Source organism: Colobus angolensis, unplaced genomic scaffold (genome assembly GCF_000951035.1).
Source record: "Colobus angolensis palliatus isolate OR3802 unplaced genomic scaffold, Cang.pa_1.0 Scaffold16, whole genome shotgun sequence".
NCBI classification, from domain to species: Eukaryota; Metazoa; Chordata; class Mammalia; order Primates; family Cercopithecidae; genus Colobus; species Colobus angolensis.
In genome coordinates this window covers 5,733,605-5,751,977 of record NW_012114710.1, presented here as the reverse complement: position 1 = coordinate 5,751,977, position 18,373 = coordinate 5,733,605, and the positions used below count along the sequence as shown (strand labels likewise).

The window sequence follows — 18,373 nt, the reverse complement described above, 5'->3', positions numbered from 1 at the left end:
AAAGTTGAAGATACACATATCCTGTGATCAGCAATTCTGCTCTTAGTTGTACACCCTGAAGAAATGATAATTTATGTGCAGCAAAGTATACAAACAAGAATATTCATGACAATATTGTTTGTAACTATCCAAACATGGAAATAACTCAGGTGTCCAACTAAAGCAGCAGGTGCATATAAATTGTGACATAAGTTATACAATTGAGTTTTTACTTAATATATTTGTTATATGTTATACTCACATAATAATGAAAATTATATACATCTTATAAACAATGTTGGGGAAAAAAGTAAGACAAATGAAAACATATTGTAAGGTTCTAATTTCATTCATATAAACTTAGATGAATAAAAAGCTGAATTATATTAGTTTTTGCACTTCTAAACACAATTTAGAAAAGAATCTCTTAATATTTGTATCTGGAAAAGTATACAAGATTTTTCATAAAATTGTTTATTAATCCCCCAAAACTGGAAATAAGCAAAACACCCATTAGCAGTACAATGGACAATCAATATATAGAATGTTTTTGTAAGAAGATAAAATACATATTAAAATATCAATTGAATTACAGCATATAATATGTTGTAAATCAATATACAACATAATAAAATAGAATATAAATATATGAATGAACTGCATGGACCCACATTAACATGGATGCATCTCAGATGTCAGCTTTTCTGGTCTTTTCTAGTTTACTGTGGCAAATTTACTTTTACCTGCCTTGTGCTCTCAGAGAACACTTATGTAATACTAGAATAATACTTATTTAACTTGAGTGCCTTACTCTCTGAACTGAAAAATTTTTAGGGGAGTTTCTTACTTCTGCATCCTGACCAGGCCCACTTTGCACAGAACAGTAGCTTTGGGCATGATCACCTTTGCTGGGTCTTCGTGAAACTCTCTGGTACCCAGTGGCCCTTTGATATTTGTCAGACACAGTTGATCAGAACACTTCTTCTGACATCCTCCTTCTCTCCCCTCCAAAGTTTCCTCGGTCCTCTTATCTCTCTCTCTTGTTCAAGTAGTGCCCTGCTCTACTCCCCTATGCTTTAAATGTTGAGGTTATGTGTATTGTGCTTATTTTTTATTTCACATCTTAATTTAATCCCTAAAACCTATAACTTGGTTTCATTACCTTTCATTTTCACTTCTGTGACTCTGATTCTGTCCTTAATTATGTTCGAAATGAATTAGTATTATTTTCATATTGTTTTTTATCTTCTGCTATGAGATAGCCTTTGTTGTATTCTATAGATAGAAAATACCCAGTATGTATGTGCATACCAGACAGAATAACAGATCAGGACATTTTTTTTTCTATGAGCCAAAGTAGCCTCAGAACCCTTTCAACGTGTTGTTGTAAAAAGCTACTACAAATGGAGTTGACATGCAGCTGAGATCTAATTGCCATTCCAGCTTTATTTCATTCTGTGATGTAATGACAGATTAATGTTAAATCACCTCTACTTTAAAAAATCCCTCCTGTTCTTAATAAATTATAATGGTTTCCTTCTGAAGATCAAGTACCTACTCCCTAGTGTGGCACCTGAAAGCTTCCTTATCCTTCCAAATTGCTTCCCTTCTTATCACACATTGTACAAGTTCTCCATCCCAGCCAGACAAATCCATTTACTGCTCCAGCATCTAACTTAATCATCTCTGGGTCTAAGCCTTTATTTGGATTCTCATAACTAGAACCATCTCCCTTTTCTTCCAATCCAAATGTTATACTTTTTCTGAGGTTTAATAGGGAAGTAAAATATATTGAAGGGACACACTTCCTTTCAATCTTGTTAGGGAGAAAAAAGTCAACTAGATCCATATAGAAGAATACTCAGTCAAGTGCACACTGGAATTCAGTATCTTCACCTATAAAGTGGAATTCAATAGTAATAGTGAAACACAGAAATTACCACATGATTTAATCCATCACATATTACCTGTATGGTTATAGAGTCATTTTCCTCCTAACTAGATTTTAAGGTAAATAATGCATTTTTAATTTCCATTGTATCATCCTTCATTGTCCAATGAACAAAATATTTGTATAGCAATTCACAGGGCATTATTCTCAATAACTAAAATAGGTAATAGGCAAATGCTCTACTCTTCATTTTAAAATAATTAAAATAATTACCAGAACACTCTTCATTTTACTGATGACATTGAGGCCCATAGGGGAGATGTAACTTGCTCTGGATCATGCAGCTAGTTAGGGGTAGAGGCAGGACTTAAGTCCCAGTTGAAAGTAGGCTATATACATGAAAGGGTACTTAAAATTGAGATTCAAGAAGATTGGTCTAAATGCAACCTGCATGGAGGGAAGCAAGAATGATAGGGCGATAATAATCTAGAGAAGAGGAGTGAAGTTTCTATCTTCCTCTTCTTTGGTCACCAGGTTGTGAAAATGGAGATGAACGACTCAAAAGAGATTTCAGCAGTGTAATGAACAGCAGCTGGAACTGTTTGGGAGTTGAAGTAAGGGAGAGAATGATACAAATGATGATTCTGAAACTTTGAAACTCTCTAACTGGGAATAATAGTAAAGCCAGGAGAACAGCTAAAAGGAAAAGTGAGTTTAGGTGGGACAATGGTAAACTTAAGCTAAGTGAGGTCATCCAGGAGACATCAAGTGGGTTTTGGGGACTACAGAATAGATCTAGAAGTGATTAAAGGAAGAAAAGATGTAAACTGAGTAAGGGAATGGGCAAGAAGGAAGAGAATTAAAAATAGCCCTCCCCACTAAAAATCGTTTCAGAAGGAAAAGATTTGTAGTTGAGCACATGATAGAATAATCAAAATATATGAAACAGGGTTACATCAAGTATGAAATGGAAATCATGCTATTTCTCTTAGTAAAAACTAAAATTTCTCAATTTACAAAGAAATCTTTCATTACCACTTTTACAGTTTGAGTCTCCAAAACACTTCAGTCAGTTTATGTCAAACCAAGATGCACTCTGTTGAGGTCTTTCTTAGCATTATGACTTGCTGGGTCTACCTCCACCACCTAGTCATCTACTTAACTTCCAATCATTATCAAGTCTCAGCTCACAGATCACATTCTTCCATTCATTCCTGCATTAATTCATGTTCTTGTTCACTCAGTTAATCTGTATTGTGTATATGAACATCTAATAAATCCTGGGCACAACAATGAGTGCTGGATATTCAAGGATGAAGAAAGTAGACATGAATTCTGCCATCATAGACCTTGAAATCTAAACAAGTTCCCACCCTTATTACTCATTTCCCAAATAAGCAGTGCAGTTATATTAGTTTCCTATTGCTGCTGTAATAAATTGCCATGAATGCAGTGGCTCAAAACAGCGCAAATTTCTTATTTTACAGTTCCAGATGACAGAAGTCGCTGAAATGAGTCTGGAGATAAAATCAAGTTTGGGCAGGGCTGCATTCCTAGAGGGTCTAGAGGAGAATTCATTTCCTTGCCCTTTCCAACTTTTAGAGGCCATCTGTGTTCCTTGGGTCATGGCCCTGTCCTCCATTTGCAAGCCGCCAGTGTGACATCATCAAATCTCTCCTCTCTGATCCTCAAATATCAGAAGAGATGTGGTCTCTTCTGTCACCACATCTTCTCTGACCTCGAACCTCCTGTCTCCTTGTATGACACTGGGCCTACCCGAGAAATCTAGGATAACCTGCCCATCTCAACATCCTTAAATTAATCAAATCTACAAAGTCCCTTTTGCCATGTAAGGCAACATATTCGCAGTTTCTGGAGAGTCAAATGTGTGTATCTTTAAGAGGCATTATTCTGTCCACCACACAAGGTCTCCTTCACCTCCGTAGCATTTTCTGCACATCTCCAGCCCTCTTCGCACTTTAAATTACTAGTTCAACTGACTAGTTTCCCAACCTGATTGTGAGTCTGTTGAGGGCAGTGATCACTGTCTTCCTTGTTCGTCATTATACTTACATTTTCTAGGACAGTGCTTAGAGTAGGCACTCGATACATCTATATTAGCTGACTGCTGGGAGAAAGGAAGGAAGGAAAGAAATGTTCAATAATATGTGCACATGTTTTCCAAAGGGAATGTTGTGGTTTGTCTTAAATATTTCTTAACTTCTTATTTTCTTGAGAAATTTGAGATGTAAATCTGCTTTTCAATAGTTAATTGATATCAACAGAAAATACTTTCTTTTAAAAAATTATGAGTTACTCATGGACTGTCAAGAATCTTTTGAAGTATATAAAAAGCACTCTTAAATTATGCAACTATGAATATTTTTTAATTAAAGAAGTTAATGAATATTCCACAGGAGAGAGCTGACTTCCACAGTCTGGAGTTAATTGCCCACCCACACCTGATGGTTAATTTCTTTCTGAAATGTTGTTTTTTTGTAGATAAAGCCCATCATTTACCCCATTCCACATGGGAATAGATTAGTTGTCTCCTTTGCACATGCTCCAAGCTTACCTCATTTTGCTTAAGGCAGGATATTAGCTGTGCATTCACATTACTCTTTTCTAGGATTATGTGATTTTTATTGCTCTGGTTGATTCACTTAGAAGTTTAGAACACAAGGTTATAGCCATAGAATTAGTGCAACAACAGAAATGAAAGGATACTGTGTAAAAGAAAACTTCACTTACTTTTGGAAAAATGTTAGAAATGTCCATTGTATTTAAATTTTCGTTTGCGTGAATTGGTAATTTTACCATTAAGACTGTGTTTTTTCATTTAGAAGAAAATCATGAGTTGCTTCTCTTAAAATAACTTACTTAAATTATTAACCACAACTACAAGGCATGAGCCTGTTGTTTTGCTTTACTTTATTTTTATTTTTGGATGGCCTGAAAATATATTTTCAGTATTTCAATTAAAGGAATAGCACAGAAGGAGGTTGGATTAAAAGAAAAAAAAAAAGATGAAGCAAACAATGGCATGAACACACTTTCAGACAATGGAAGGGACGTTTTAAAATCACTATTGATAAAGCCCCAAACACTTTCAGAGTTAATAATCTATCATCATGTACATTATGAGATAATTACAAGAAAATAAAGAAAATTGCAAGTACAATTTAGAAGTGAAATATGGTAGGATAGAAAAGGAAAAAAAAACTTGTTTAAGAATTTTCAATACCATTTTATCATGATTTTCTCATCAATTAAATGCAGTTATCAATCTCTCTAAGTAACATATACACAGATTGTTTTTCACTGTAATATTTTTTACGTTCAGAATGACAAATAAGTTTTTGATCAGCTAGTAGTGGCTTCCTGAAGCACTGAATTGGTGGAAATTGTAAGGTCTTGTTTGACCTCAGTGGAAAAAAAAATACCAAATTCATTAGCTATGTTTGCCGTGGCTGTGGATAGGGAGGATCGAATTCATGTCAGACAGTTATAGATAATAACTGCTAATATTCTTTCAGATTAGAGTTTCTTTCCAGCAAGCCTGTCTTTTTTTGCGGGGCGGGGGGGAGGTGGACAGAGTCTCTCTCTGTTGTCCAGGCTAGAGTGCAGTGGCGCTATCTCGGCTCACTGCAAGCTCCGTCCCCGGGGTTCACGCCATGCTCCTGCCTCAGCCTCCAGAGTAACTGGGACTGCAGGCACACACCACCACACCCGGCTACTTTTTTGTATTTTCAGTAGAGACGAGGTTTCACCATGTTAGCCAGGATGGTCTTGATCTCCTGACTTTGTGATCCACCTGCCTCGGCCTCCCAAAATGCTGGAATTACAGACGTGAGCCACCGCGCCTGGCTGCAAGCCTGTCTTATAGACATTAGTATTATGTTTGGTAGTAAATAGATAATAAGGCTTAAATATCTTAGAAAAATTCTTAATCTATTAATTCTTAATATTTAAGTTAAATATGAATGCTAATTTTTTCTATGGAAATTTTTGAACAAATAACTTTAGATTGCAGATTATTATGAAATATGTACTATTTTATAAAACAGGTATCATTTGGTAAGAACAAGACTGTATAAGTGGATTAATAAAGGACAAAATTTGATATCAATTTGTGTCATTGTTATTTTAAGATGTATTGTCAAATATGTCAGTGGTTTAAGTCTTTCATTTAATCAAAGCCATTGGATTTTTAAAACTTACTGATGATTTTCTTTATATTTAATAAGAGTACCCACCTTTAAGCAGTGATATGCTGGTGAATAGCAAATGATTCTTGGAGTGGGGATATAAGGTGGGATGGTGGAGAAGTTCTGATATGTAGCATTTGCCAATTTCCATGGTGTAAATATTTCTACTATCACTGATTTTAAGCTACTAACATGCTGTCATTAAGCATGGAAGATATATACACTATTGACTTTCAAGAACTGGCATCATCTGGCCCAACTCATTACTGACTTTAAAGAAACCATATAAATTTTATTTTCTAAATAAAAGTTTGAAAAAGTCAACATAAGAAATCTTCATATATTAAGCTCCAATATACACTGTAAACATGATTAGTCTTACTAATTTTTAAATCTTACTTTGTAATAAAACATCTAACTTCATTACATATATTTTACCTATGTATATTATATAACTTTTTAAGGTTTTCTCATAAAGTTTACCTAATATTTAACTGTTGGAGATTTTTATACTATGAAAATTTAATAGAACATTTCCAAAAATGTATTTATGACCAGTCAACATTCCACTGTTGATTAGAACAAGTATTCTCTGCTTAGAGTATTTTTCTTTTTCCTTCAATCTTAATACTTCCCTATCTCGGATAATAAGCCAGGGCGTATTATACCTAAAAATATAAATAAAAGCCTCTGCATTAGTAGAGGTAAATCTTGTGTTTAATCAGGCAAATAATGAATGATAATGATTACAGCTGAGTGGTCAATGGATGAGCTATGTTATGGCTATTTTCAATGTTTCCTGAGGTTCTAGTTTACCATTTTAGGCCTATGGAAACATAGCCTGAATGTTCAATAACCACTTAGCCCCTCTTGCCCTGGGAGAAAGAGCAGAACAGAAGGCACTAATGGAGTGCCTGGCATATAGTTGGTCCTCATTAAATGGTTGAATGGGAGCACAAGGAGTTTTAGATTTAAGCTGTCATTAGTGTTGGATTAAGGCTGTCCACATGGTTAGAATGCTTACACGTCTACATTATTTCTCCTTTTTGGAATCTGATATATCCTGCAAGGCTGCTTTTTGCATGAAGCCTTCCCTGATTACTCCAAAGAGACTACACTGTTTTGTAAATTCACATTTTTATTCATTTTATCATTTTAATCATGTCATTTATATACCAATGCTATCCTTGACACTCAAAAGTATTATAAACTCCTAAAGAAAGGAATAAGACCTCACTCATGTTTGTTATCACTCACTGCTTAAAAAAATTACTCCTTAGAAATATTGATTATTTGGTGTTATTATCTTCTCCTTCTTGAACATAGTACAAACACAATATAGTTATTATTCAATTAATAGTATATTATTTGATTAATAAATATAAATATAGATCTAAAGATGAAACTGAAAACCAGGTCTTATACCTATCACTTTTCAAATACATAGAAATTACTTTGTAGCGTTTCTCCTTTTCCTGACAGTTACTGTCATATATAAATTTTGTGTCATTTTTTATTTTCTGTTTTACTGCTTTCTTAAATCTGTAAGCAGGATTTTTTTAATTGCACTATTTCCCTCGTATTTTCTCCCAAATTGAGAAACAACCACAGTCCTACTTTTATATAGTCACTATACAGAAAAACCTTGAACATTTTAAATGGCAGTGCTATTGAAATTAAGAATTATTTTTTTCAGAGAATTTCATAATAGTTAATGAATTTGAATTTAAGTGATAGACTTTGCCTACAGTGGTGGGGGAATCAGCATGTGTGATCTGCTCTGAGAGCCACATCACTCCTCAGAGGGACCCCAAATGTGGCCTGTCACTGTGAAGAAATAGGTCATATCATGTAAGGAAATCATGGCCCTAAGAATGGCTATCAAAAAGAGGTCATGAACTTCTCAGTAAAATCTTATTGTTTTCATCAGGTAAATTCAGAGGCCGATTTACTATGAACCGAATGAAGCTTAATTTTCAGGGCCCGTCATACAGATCCCTTCCAAGGCTGTGGGACAAGCCCTAGCAATGGTGTTTTTTTTTTTAAGTGTGATTCCAAAATTGTATACACTTCAGGCACCACAAAACAGAGCTCTACTTTGGGCATGCCTATTAAGGAAACATTGTGATATTGTGGGAAAGGTACTACTCAGAATGTGTAGAGACTTTGCTTCTGTCTATGTTTAGCACTAACTTGCCAGATATCCTGTAAAAAGCATTTAAACTTTTAAACTGAACCTCAGTTCGTCCATATATGAAATGATACTGGTACCTATTTTGTCTTCTTTGAGTCATGTCATGATCACCTGAAATTGCATTCCAGTAATACAAAATCAGAAAGTTCAGAAATAATTAATAATTTACTGAAAAATGTAAAAATTAAAAGTGTTTTGAATTAGTGTTGTTAAATGTGAGGCCACTGTTACCCTCCCACCAGTCAACAAAGCCAGCAGCAGAAATCTCTTAAAATTCTCCCTAACTCAAGTCTCTGTTTCTCCTACAGAAGAAGTTTCACAGTCCTGCCATAACGAGAAGTGTTCTTTAATCCTGGATTGCAGTGGATTTACCTTTTTTGACTATTCTGGAGTCTCCATGCTTGTTGAGGTATTTATGGAGCTTGTGTTTAGAACTGTTTCTTCCCTTTTGTTCAGTAATAGGGATTTTCACCACCTTCTCTCTGTAATCTTGAGCTTGCTTGTTGCAATACACATCTCACCCCATTATTTGCAAAGGACGTAGAACTTCATGCCTCCCATCACTGTAGATTTGTTTTCAGGAGATCCTATTCAGCTTCTAGTTGTATGTATGTGTGAGGGTCAGGGCTAAGAATATTTGCATGGGGTAGTCAGAGAGAACAGTACATAGACTTGAGATACAGTGGGCATAGGATCTCCTAGGCAGTCAATTTACAAGGATTCGAGAAAGGAGAAAAGCCCATTCTAGAGCACAGGCTGCATAAGCAAGTGCCTTGATGATGGCAGGAGGTTTTCTCTTACATTACAGTTGGGTACAGTTTGGCCTAATACCATTCCTGGTCTCACAAGCAGTGCCCAATGCAACGGCTTTTCTCTGTTCTCTCAGGCAATAGTGCCTCTTTCTCTACCCTATGATCTCCATATGGTCTCCATGATCCAGGTATGCAAAAAATAAAACTCCACTTATGGATTTAAAACTGACGTAGCTTCCAAACCCCATTTCCACAGCTAGAAGAACACCTAATTTTGTCAATTCACAGAAAACTCAGACACTTCTAAGATTTTTTTTACCTCCTTCTTTTTTTAGTAAATACTAAGTCAACAGGGAATTCACCTTCTTTCTTCTTTCTTTTTGTTCTTTCCCTTAATACCCTGAATTGGTGGTGGTGGGACGTCTTGAGGGTGGGGCAGCATCTGTTCCTCAGTTTCTTCAGTCCTCTGCCAGCTTCTGAGCCTGTGAATCGGCTCATCTCATCTTCAGGTGTTTACTTCCCAGAGGTTTTCTTACTCAGACCACCTAGAGCCTTGCTGTGTGGCTTGACATTGAGCCAATACTTAATTTAAACCTTATGGAAATTTCTGGAGCTCTTTCATCACCCATTGATCTCTCCCTGAACTCTGGTTCTGTCTGTGCAGCTCAGGGAAGCTGCCACATTTTTATTGGGTCCCCCTCATCATGCCAGGGCCCAGAAACTGCTTTGTGGCAGAAAGCTACCATGATCAGAGGGCTCACCCCATTTTTTCCCCCTTTCTCAGGAAACTCAGCTGTCCTGTGCTGCCCTGCCTGGTGCCGATTGTCTAAACATGGTTGTTGTATATTTTTGTCCAGTTGTGTACTTCTTTGTGGAGGAGGGGATAGTCTTATATTAGTTACATATCATGGTCAGAAAGTGGAAACCAGACACTGACTTTTAAAGGGTTCAGATCAGTATCCTTGAAAAGGTCTCATGTTGTGGACTTGCATTGTTTTCTTGTGGTGTAGTATACCTTGTGTCTCTATTCATTTATATCTTAAATTTACTTTGAAATGTCTAGCCTTTCAAACTCACGATAGTACAAAGGTCAACATTAGTATTGCTTTCCTACGAAGATATGGGTGGGAGTGTGTGGAGGGGAATTGCTTAGTATGTGGAAGTCACAGCATAGTCCCAGCTGCATCACACTAGCTGAGGTGTGGGAGAAATCATCTCACTTGTCTGGATCTCAGTTTATTCATTTTGTAAAAATGAGGCAGCGATTTTGTTTCAGAATTGGCAGATATTTCGAAAATAAACAAATTGTTTAAAACAATTGAAGTTTAAGTATCAGAGGCCAGAAATCTAGTGGCTATTTTTAGCAAGTCGCCCTTTCTCCCCACGTAATATGTTTTCATTTTCTTGTGGTTCACTATAAAACCTTTGAACAGTTGGACTTAGGATTCAACCTGAATACTTCATGTTTTCTTCTAGCTGAAAGTAAATTGTAAACACACGGTCCCTCTTCACAGGAGGGCCTCTTGTATTCGGCATTTTTATTTACTCTGTGTTCCTAAAGTCTACAAGAGTCTCTTAAAATTGTGTGTTTAAGGCGCTTCTGGGGTGCTCATTGAAAATGCAGTCTTCTGGGTTCTGATTCTGATCTAGGAGCTTCATTTTAAACACCCATAGGTGATTCTGATGCAGGAGGCTCAAGGATCCTATTTTGAGAAACACGAGACTAGGATTGTCTTTTTTTTTTTTTTTTAACTGGGAAAGGCTAGTATGTATAGTTTTTTTTGTTCAATTGCATTTTAAATTGGTTTCTGAAATTATCAGCTTCCTTCGCTAGATATTACAAACAGGACTTAGGGTTAATAAAGAAAGCAGGAGAAATGATTACCTGCTCCCACTGAGTTTAGGATCCACGGCTGACAATTCAGAGAAATTCAAACAATCTTGGCACTGGGCATGTTGCAAAAAGACTTATTTTTCATCATTCATCTTAGTGGTTTTAAAGATCTGTACACTGGAATGACAGGATCAATCAACTAATGCAATTTATTTTTAGATTGGCATAAAATGATATTCCCTTAGCCAGGTGTGTTTTATCTATATATACAAAACCAGCAGTTTTGTATCAGTTTGCCCTTTTAAATTTCCTTGTTATGCCTGTTTTCTTTATTTCATTATGGTTACAGTAACAGCATGATCTATGTTAAGAATATAGACTTTAAAGATAGACTAAGCCTGGTTCCAAATATCATGCATATACTAGTTCTGTGATCTGGACTTAAGTGTTTACTTGCTTTTCTGTAAACTGGAAGTAGAAATACCCCCTTTATCAAGTTGTTGTGAGGCTTAAAAATGATGTATTGCATATAAAGCACCTAAGAAAGTATCTAGCAGTTAGGAAGAACTCAATAATGCTAGTTTCTATTATTTTTTCTCATTTTAAAAATGTCATTTCTTCAAGTATAATTAATATCATTGCAGCTAATATTATTTTTTAGTTCCAGCCACCCTGGAAGAACGTTCAGAGTGAAGAGCCACAGCAACTCTTCAGCCCTTCATGGCTTCATGCTTTCTAATAACACTCCTTGCATTGTTTTCTTAGTTGCTTTAGCATAAGAAACATTCTCTTGGGAGTTGTAGGTTGAAGGAAGTGGGGTGACTTCTCTTTATTCTTTTACTTGGGACTTTGAGGAGGTCAGTGAACTGGAGATTATATTTATCAGCATCTACAAACCGCCCATAGCAATGTGTTTATGTTTCATTGAGCTTAAGAAAAAGTCAAACACTGAGAGGTCACCTTGAATTAAATATTTTAACTTACAAAAATGGGAGCCATTTATTCAATGGCAAAGATGCAGTCCATGTTTTTTGCTCTTTTCTCATTTACACTCAGTAATATATCTTCTATTATTTCACAATTCTTCTCACATAGAAAGAACTTCTTACTGCTGGAAGAATATGAATGAAATTTTGAATGTACAATGCACACTATTAGAATATATTGTAAATGAATCTTTCTATATTTTATGTGTAAGATACATCACTATTATATAATGAAATCCATCCCCTGGTAACTAAAACGCCTAAATTTACTTTTACAGAAGTTCATAGACTGACTTTGATTTGGGTGAATTTAAGATCAGAGCCTTTTATAAGTTGTTTCTGCTTGAGATTTTCTAGGACTTAAAAGATGCCAAACAAATGAGTCAGGATCTCTCATCTTGCATTCCTTTTAAAATGGAAGTTGGGTAATCAAACTTGGCTTGGATTATAGTGAGGTTCTCAATTTACCATTCATGCACAGGGTTTGTAGAGCACGTGAATATGTCCAAATTATTGTAAAATATTAAAGCAAGCAGTAGGTCAGCAGCTTTCTTCATTTTTCACAAATGGGTCCTTGTTTTCTATTAAAAGAGGTTGAGAACAATTTTATATGATTCTTACAGGGCGGGAAAGTAACTGTTTTTACTTTTATTAAATGATATGGAAAAGGTAAGCAGTCAAATTTAGTTGCAATAAAGGTAGATGCCCTGCTGTATTAATCTTAGTCTTTTAGATGCTTGCCAGATTATGCCTGACTGTGTAACAATGCCTCCCTCTGGTGGTTTGACTTCATAAACATTCGCTTTAAAGGAAGTTTGATTTCTTCTGAAGCCCATCTTATTTCCTCCTGCTGGCTATTCTGAATTAACTGTTCGTATCCTATTTTAATTCTTCCAGGTTTACATGGACTGTAAAGGCAGGAGTGTGGATGTATTGTTAGCCCATTGTACAGGTAAGAACATGTCCCTGACTAACGTTGAATGTGATTCTTCCGCACTTCCACATGTATTCTTATATCACTTGTGCTTTCTTGTAGCTTCCTTGATAAAAGCAATGACGTATTATGGAAACCTAGACTCAGAGAAACCAATTTTTTTTGAATCAGTATCTGCTGCAATAAGTCATATCCATTCAAATAAGGTGAGTTGATTAAGTTGGCCTGAAAGAGTTATAAGAATATTCAGGATATAGAATCGAAGCTTTGCATCTTTTGTATCAGCTTATTATTCCATTGGCATCTAAAATCTATTAACAGCCCCCCCGGCCACAGCCCACTTCAGACCCTCAGATTTTTTATTCCAAGTAAAAGAATGTTTCCATTCCTTTTTTAGGCCAGTGATAAACTGTTGTTTGGTAACTTGGATCTTCCAACAATGTCACTGCTCTCAGGATTGGGTGGTTGCCTATCAATTGCAAACTGCTTACTTGCACAACAAATGCTTCTTCCAGGATCTACTGTCCTAGGGATTTGAATCCATCTTTCTCAAATATAAAAACTCTAAATATGGCCTTAAAAGTTTTTTCTGCTCTGATATCTTGCCTCTAAGCTTATGTTGGCATCTTTGGAAATATTATTTGCAGAGTCTAGTGCTCACATGATCCGAAGTGTCAAAGTTATCTTACAAATGCTGGGCTTATGGTTTAGTTTTATAATTGTTCTTAGAGCTTTGATTTCCTGCAGTTTTTCTTTGAGTTTTGAATTGTTTTGCCTTTCCTCATCCCTAGAATAACATTTGGTGCCTCACAGAGTCATCTCTATTGTATACAATCAGAACAGTATGTATTTACAAAATAATAATAACACTATTATTATATATAACATATATTGAGTGCTCTCACTATATTACAGGAATATTCTGATAGCTTTACTATGTTGTTTAACTGAATTTGCCGTGACCTTATGAGGTAGATACGATAATTTAATCCATTTTTAGAAACAAGGAAACTGACCAGGGAATTTACACAATCTATAAGTGGTAGAGTTGGTTGCAGAGTCAGCAGTTTGACGTTGGACCTGGAGCTTTGAACTGCTCTACGCTGATGCCTCATAAAAGGTTCATTTTTTTTTTTTTTTTTTGGCTTAGCTGGACAGCTTGCTTCAGTTACTACTGTTCTTTTACTTTGGTACCAACTTAAGAGTTGAGTAAGTAGCACATACTTATTTCTTCCTCTTCTATTTCAGAATTTGAGCAAACTCAGTGACCACAGTGAAGTCTGAGACCCTTTTGTCTCAGTACAGCTCTTGTCTTTACCAACTGCCTGAAGAGGCCATACGCTGGGATTTTGCACAACTTTTTTGTCGTTTAGAGCCTACAGATGACCTCTGCTACAATAAGTATGATGTAACTTGGTAACTGCATAGCAGTTGGAAAGAACTGCCAACTTTTTTTCTCATTTTTGTTAGTAAGAAGATTCACTTAGTTATTTTATATAAAAATCAGTATGTGTTTAGTTTTAGTGTACTGAAGGGTAAACATGGTTTTATTTTATTTTACTATAATATTTTGTGCTGTTGTATTTCTATTGTGCTGTAAGTTGATGTTTAAAATTGAGAAATACTTTTGTCATAGGCAATTTTGAGCATTTACAAGCCATTTGTAAAATTTTAAGATAATCTGTAACTAATACATAAAAACAACTTAGCAAATGTGCTATTTTCACACAACTTCTCTCTGTATAGGCCTCTGAAATCTCAATAAGGCTAAATATTACTTTACACAGTAAGATGTGAAATTCACAAAAAGTAAACCAAACAAATGAAAAACTGGAAATAATTCATTTCCATATCTTTCCATACATCCATTCTTGAAGTATTCAGGAATATTTTCAGAATCAAAAGAAACGGGTATCCCAATAAAACCAAGTTCTTGACGTTGGTCTGTTTTGCTCTGAATATTGGAAATGCTTAGGATCTTCAGAGCCAGTACCTCTAATTTTAGCATTTCTACCCAATAAGAGGTTCTGTTTTCCACTGAAGTTTTGTTGGAGAAAGAGAATACGAAATTACACATTTTATAATTTTTAGATGAGAAAATACCACTAGCAAAATAGCTTTGAGCTATTCCAGTATAAGATGAACTGTAATAATTTTTAACTTTCCTATTTCAGAGATAATCAATATAATATGTTTATCTATATGCATATGGATGTATAGGTAGGTAGATCTTAATAGATTTTTTTTTTCTTTTGTTAGAGGAAAGCTTGATGTGATTATCTGCAAACCCATCAAACCAACAGGATAATTGACAAATAAATGCTATAGGCTAGGCTGAACTGTATGTTATTGTTTTCATGCTTGTACATATATTTTCAATCACGTACAAATACGTGGAATTTCACATTTTAATTTAGCAAATTGATTTACCTAGGAAAAAATTATCACCTTCAAAGATAGGCATAGACACATAATTATGCTTAAGCTTTTAACAGCATTTTAACCGCTCTAAAATTTACCAGAGTAAGAAAAAGCTAGGTACTTTAAAGTGAGTTTGAGAAACAGGTTGAAAATAAAATTAAAATACCAGCCATTTAGGCACTGTCTCTGTCATCTATAAAAGTAAATTCTAGTGCCTGCCAAGTGATGGATTATAATGGTCTCTAGCAAATGTGTGGTAAACATTCATATGACCCTTAATTTTAACATTAAATTGTAGGTAGGGCAATGTAATAAAATGAAAGAGAATTAAGAAAGGTTTCAAATTCTTATAACATATTCAGCCATTTCAATTTTGATTGAAATGAACTACAAAGAATGAGTGAGGCCAACTCACATTCCCATTAAACACTCTTCCAAGGGAAAGCAGAAGTAATAATTGGAGGTAAAGTTTCCTTAGAGAAAATAATTTTATTCTGCTTTGTCCAATTAAATTATTCCACTGGTGGATGGTAATATTCACTATCTCTAATGCATTGGTCACTGGCAGGTAAGCATGAGTCAAGGAAAGTCAAAAAAGAAAATATATTTTGCAGTGTATAAATTGATATTTTGCTATGCAACTCCTATAATTGAACTTATATAATGCAGGCACTTTCTAATTTATTAGAAATTATGGATCAGGTGTGACATTAAAATCATAGTTAATTGATGGATGGTTTTTATAGTTTGTTGACAAAATGGACACAGTATTGTCGGAGCAGTTATATTTTAATGCACTTCAGTGTTTATAGTAGAAGTTTAGTGGATAAAACTTTAAGTCCAATAATTTGGGTGTCAAATGCTAATGTTGTATTCAATGTAAAGGAAGACCAAACCATGTACCTTATGAAGACCTTTGTTTTAAGAGTTCCACACACCAAAGCTACAATGACTGTTAACCTGGAGGAAGTCTCTGGTATTGAGTTCTGAGAGCTTAAGAGGTAAACACGAGTTTAGACACACAACATTCTAAAACGCAAATGTTTATTTCGAAGCAGGTATTGACAACACAAAAACTGTGTAGTGGTCTTGAAGCTGGATTGTTTCTATAGTCACACTGAATTATTTTTATGAGATTACCTTATTTTTATATATGACAAACTACTTGATAACACTTATTATGGTAAAATAAAATTGGAAAAAATTAAAACTGACCTATAAGAGTGTTAAGGACCTAATAGAGTGACATATATAAATTAAGCATAAAATATGTAGCCAGGAAAAGACTGTTAACATTACATTTATGCAAATTAAATGCCCATAAATTTCACCATTTGTCTTTCATTTTAAAGGTTATTTGCCCCCGATTATATGATTCAAGTGTTATAAGATTTAGCTTGAACTATTTTACAGTAATTTATTTGACAGATCTCTATTCTATGAACGTGTAATGTAATGAAGAAAGAGATCTTTCTTTTTTAATGAAAACATTAATGTGTTAATACCCTGTATGGGTAATGCTTGACATTTAGTGGTTGCCAAAATATATTAGTATATTGTTGAACATACATTATGCCTTAGAAATGCACATTCTGAATTCTGTGGGATGATAATCTAATTCTATATAGAATATGCTATTTGGCAATGAGTTTGTGGCCAGCTTTCAAATAGGGAGTTAAATAGTACTTTCACAACCCAAAGATTTTTAGTTAAAAATCATGTAGTCTAATATGCTGCAGTTATTTTTTATATTTTTCAATGCATTTAATTATCTTTTTTATAATTCTTTGTACTAACTCAGCATGTAACAACCAATTTACATGGAAATAAATCAAAATATGATAACTATTATGCTTAAATGGATTTGCGTCTATTATTTCATAGTATTTACTCTCCTGCAAAGCAAATAACACATACTGTTTTTTGGAATGACCACAGGGTATTATGTATTGAATATTCTTGGAAGTATCCATTATTCTTGGTAATTTCTTCTTACAAAATTTCAACCTAGGACTGTAAGATACTGTGCCTTAATTTATGAACTGCTGATAAGAATACTTTGTGCTACAAAACTACATTTAGACATACTCTTTCACCAGGTTTACATCCTTTGCATTCCAATTTTGATTAATATATACATTTTATTTTTTTATTTGATTTGGCTCTTCATTATATACTGTAGTTTGTCTTTCCTGACTTCCTAGGCTGAATTCAATATTCTTCAGTCTATTAAAGGCTACTTTTCCAAAGACAAGAAGCAAAGGAAGTCTTCTAGGTGTTAGAGATATGGCAGATAATAAAACAGAAAAAGAATAAACGCCATCACAAACTTTGTTGTATCAAGGGAAGGCAAAATAGAATATATTTAAAATGCATTTATTGCAAGTTAGAGGATGATATGTGCCAAAATGAAAATACATTAAGGAAAGATGATAGGAAGTATGGCAGAGGATAAAGTGTTGCCTTCCTACATAGGGTGGCAGTAAGGTGACTAATGGTAGTGTCTTAGTTCTGGCTGCTATAACATATTACCAGACTAGAGAGCTTACACAATCAAAAGTTACTTCTCAGTTCTGGAGTCTGAGGAGTCCAAGTTGAAGGTGCTAGTCAATTTGGTTTCTGGTGGGGGCTCTCTTCTTGGGTTATAGATGGCCACCTTCAAGCTATGTCCTCATGTGGGGGAGAGAGAAAGAGTGAGAGAGAGAGCACTCCTTCTAAGGACACTCATCTTATTGGATCAGGGCCCATCCTCATAATGTTGTTCAACCTTAATTACCTTCTTATAGGTCCTGTGTTCAAATGCCATCACTTTGAGGATGAGGGATTAAACGTATGAAGTTTGAGGAAACACAATTCAGTCCACAACATTCTAGCCTTCACCAAATTCATGTCCTTATCATATGCAAAATACTTTCATTACATCCTAAGAGCCCCAACAGTCCTGACTCATTCCAGTATCCACCCTCAAGTCTGAAGTTCAAAGTTTCATAAAATATCATCTAAATCATACATAGACGAGAACAGAAACAAGATAAACTCTTATGCAAAATTCCTCTTCAATTGTGAACCTATGAAGCCAGACAAGCTATATGCTTCCAAAATACAATGGTGGCATTGTCATAGAAATGATATCCCCATTCCAAACAGGAGAAATAAGAAAGAAGGAAGTAGTGA

General features: G+C 34.9%; 1 protein-coding gene across 2 annotated transcripts in view; it reads left to right on the top strand.

Annotated features, from left to right (window-relative positions):
* Positions 1–14,713, top strand: part of SLC26A7 (solute carrier family 26 (anion exchanger), member 7) — a 153,323-nt gene extending 138,610 nt beyond the window's left edge. Inside the window, exons 16-19 of one of the 2 annotated variants that reach the window (XM_011937061.1) lie at positions 8,581–8,681; positions 12,742–12,796; positions 12,881–12,984; positions 14,027–14,713. In XM_011937061.1, the coding sequence (XP_011792451.1) occupies positions 8,581–8,681; positions 12,742–12,796; positions 12,881–12,984; positions 14,027–14,062 (296 nt within the window). In that variant the 3' untranslated portion in view covers positions 14,063–14,713. Of the gene's footprint in view, positions 1–8,580; positions 8,682–12,741; positions 12,797–12,880; positions 12,985–13,175; positions 13,674–14,026 lie in introns of those variants that run through there. The other variant, XM_011937060.1, reaches the window with a different exon arrangement.
* Positions 14,714–18,373: the final 3,660 nt, after the last annotated feature.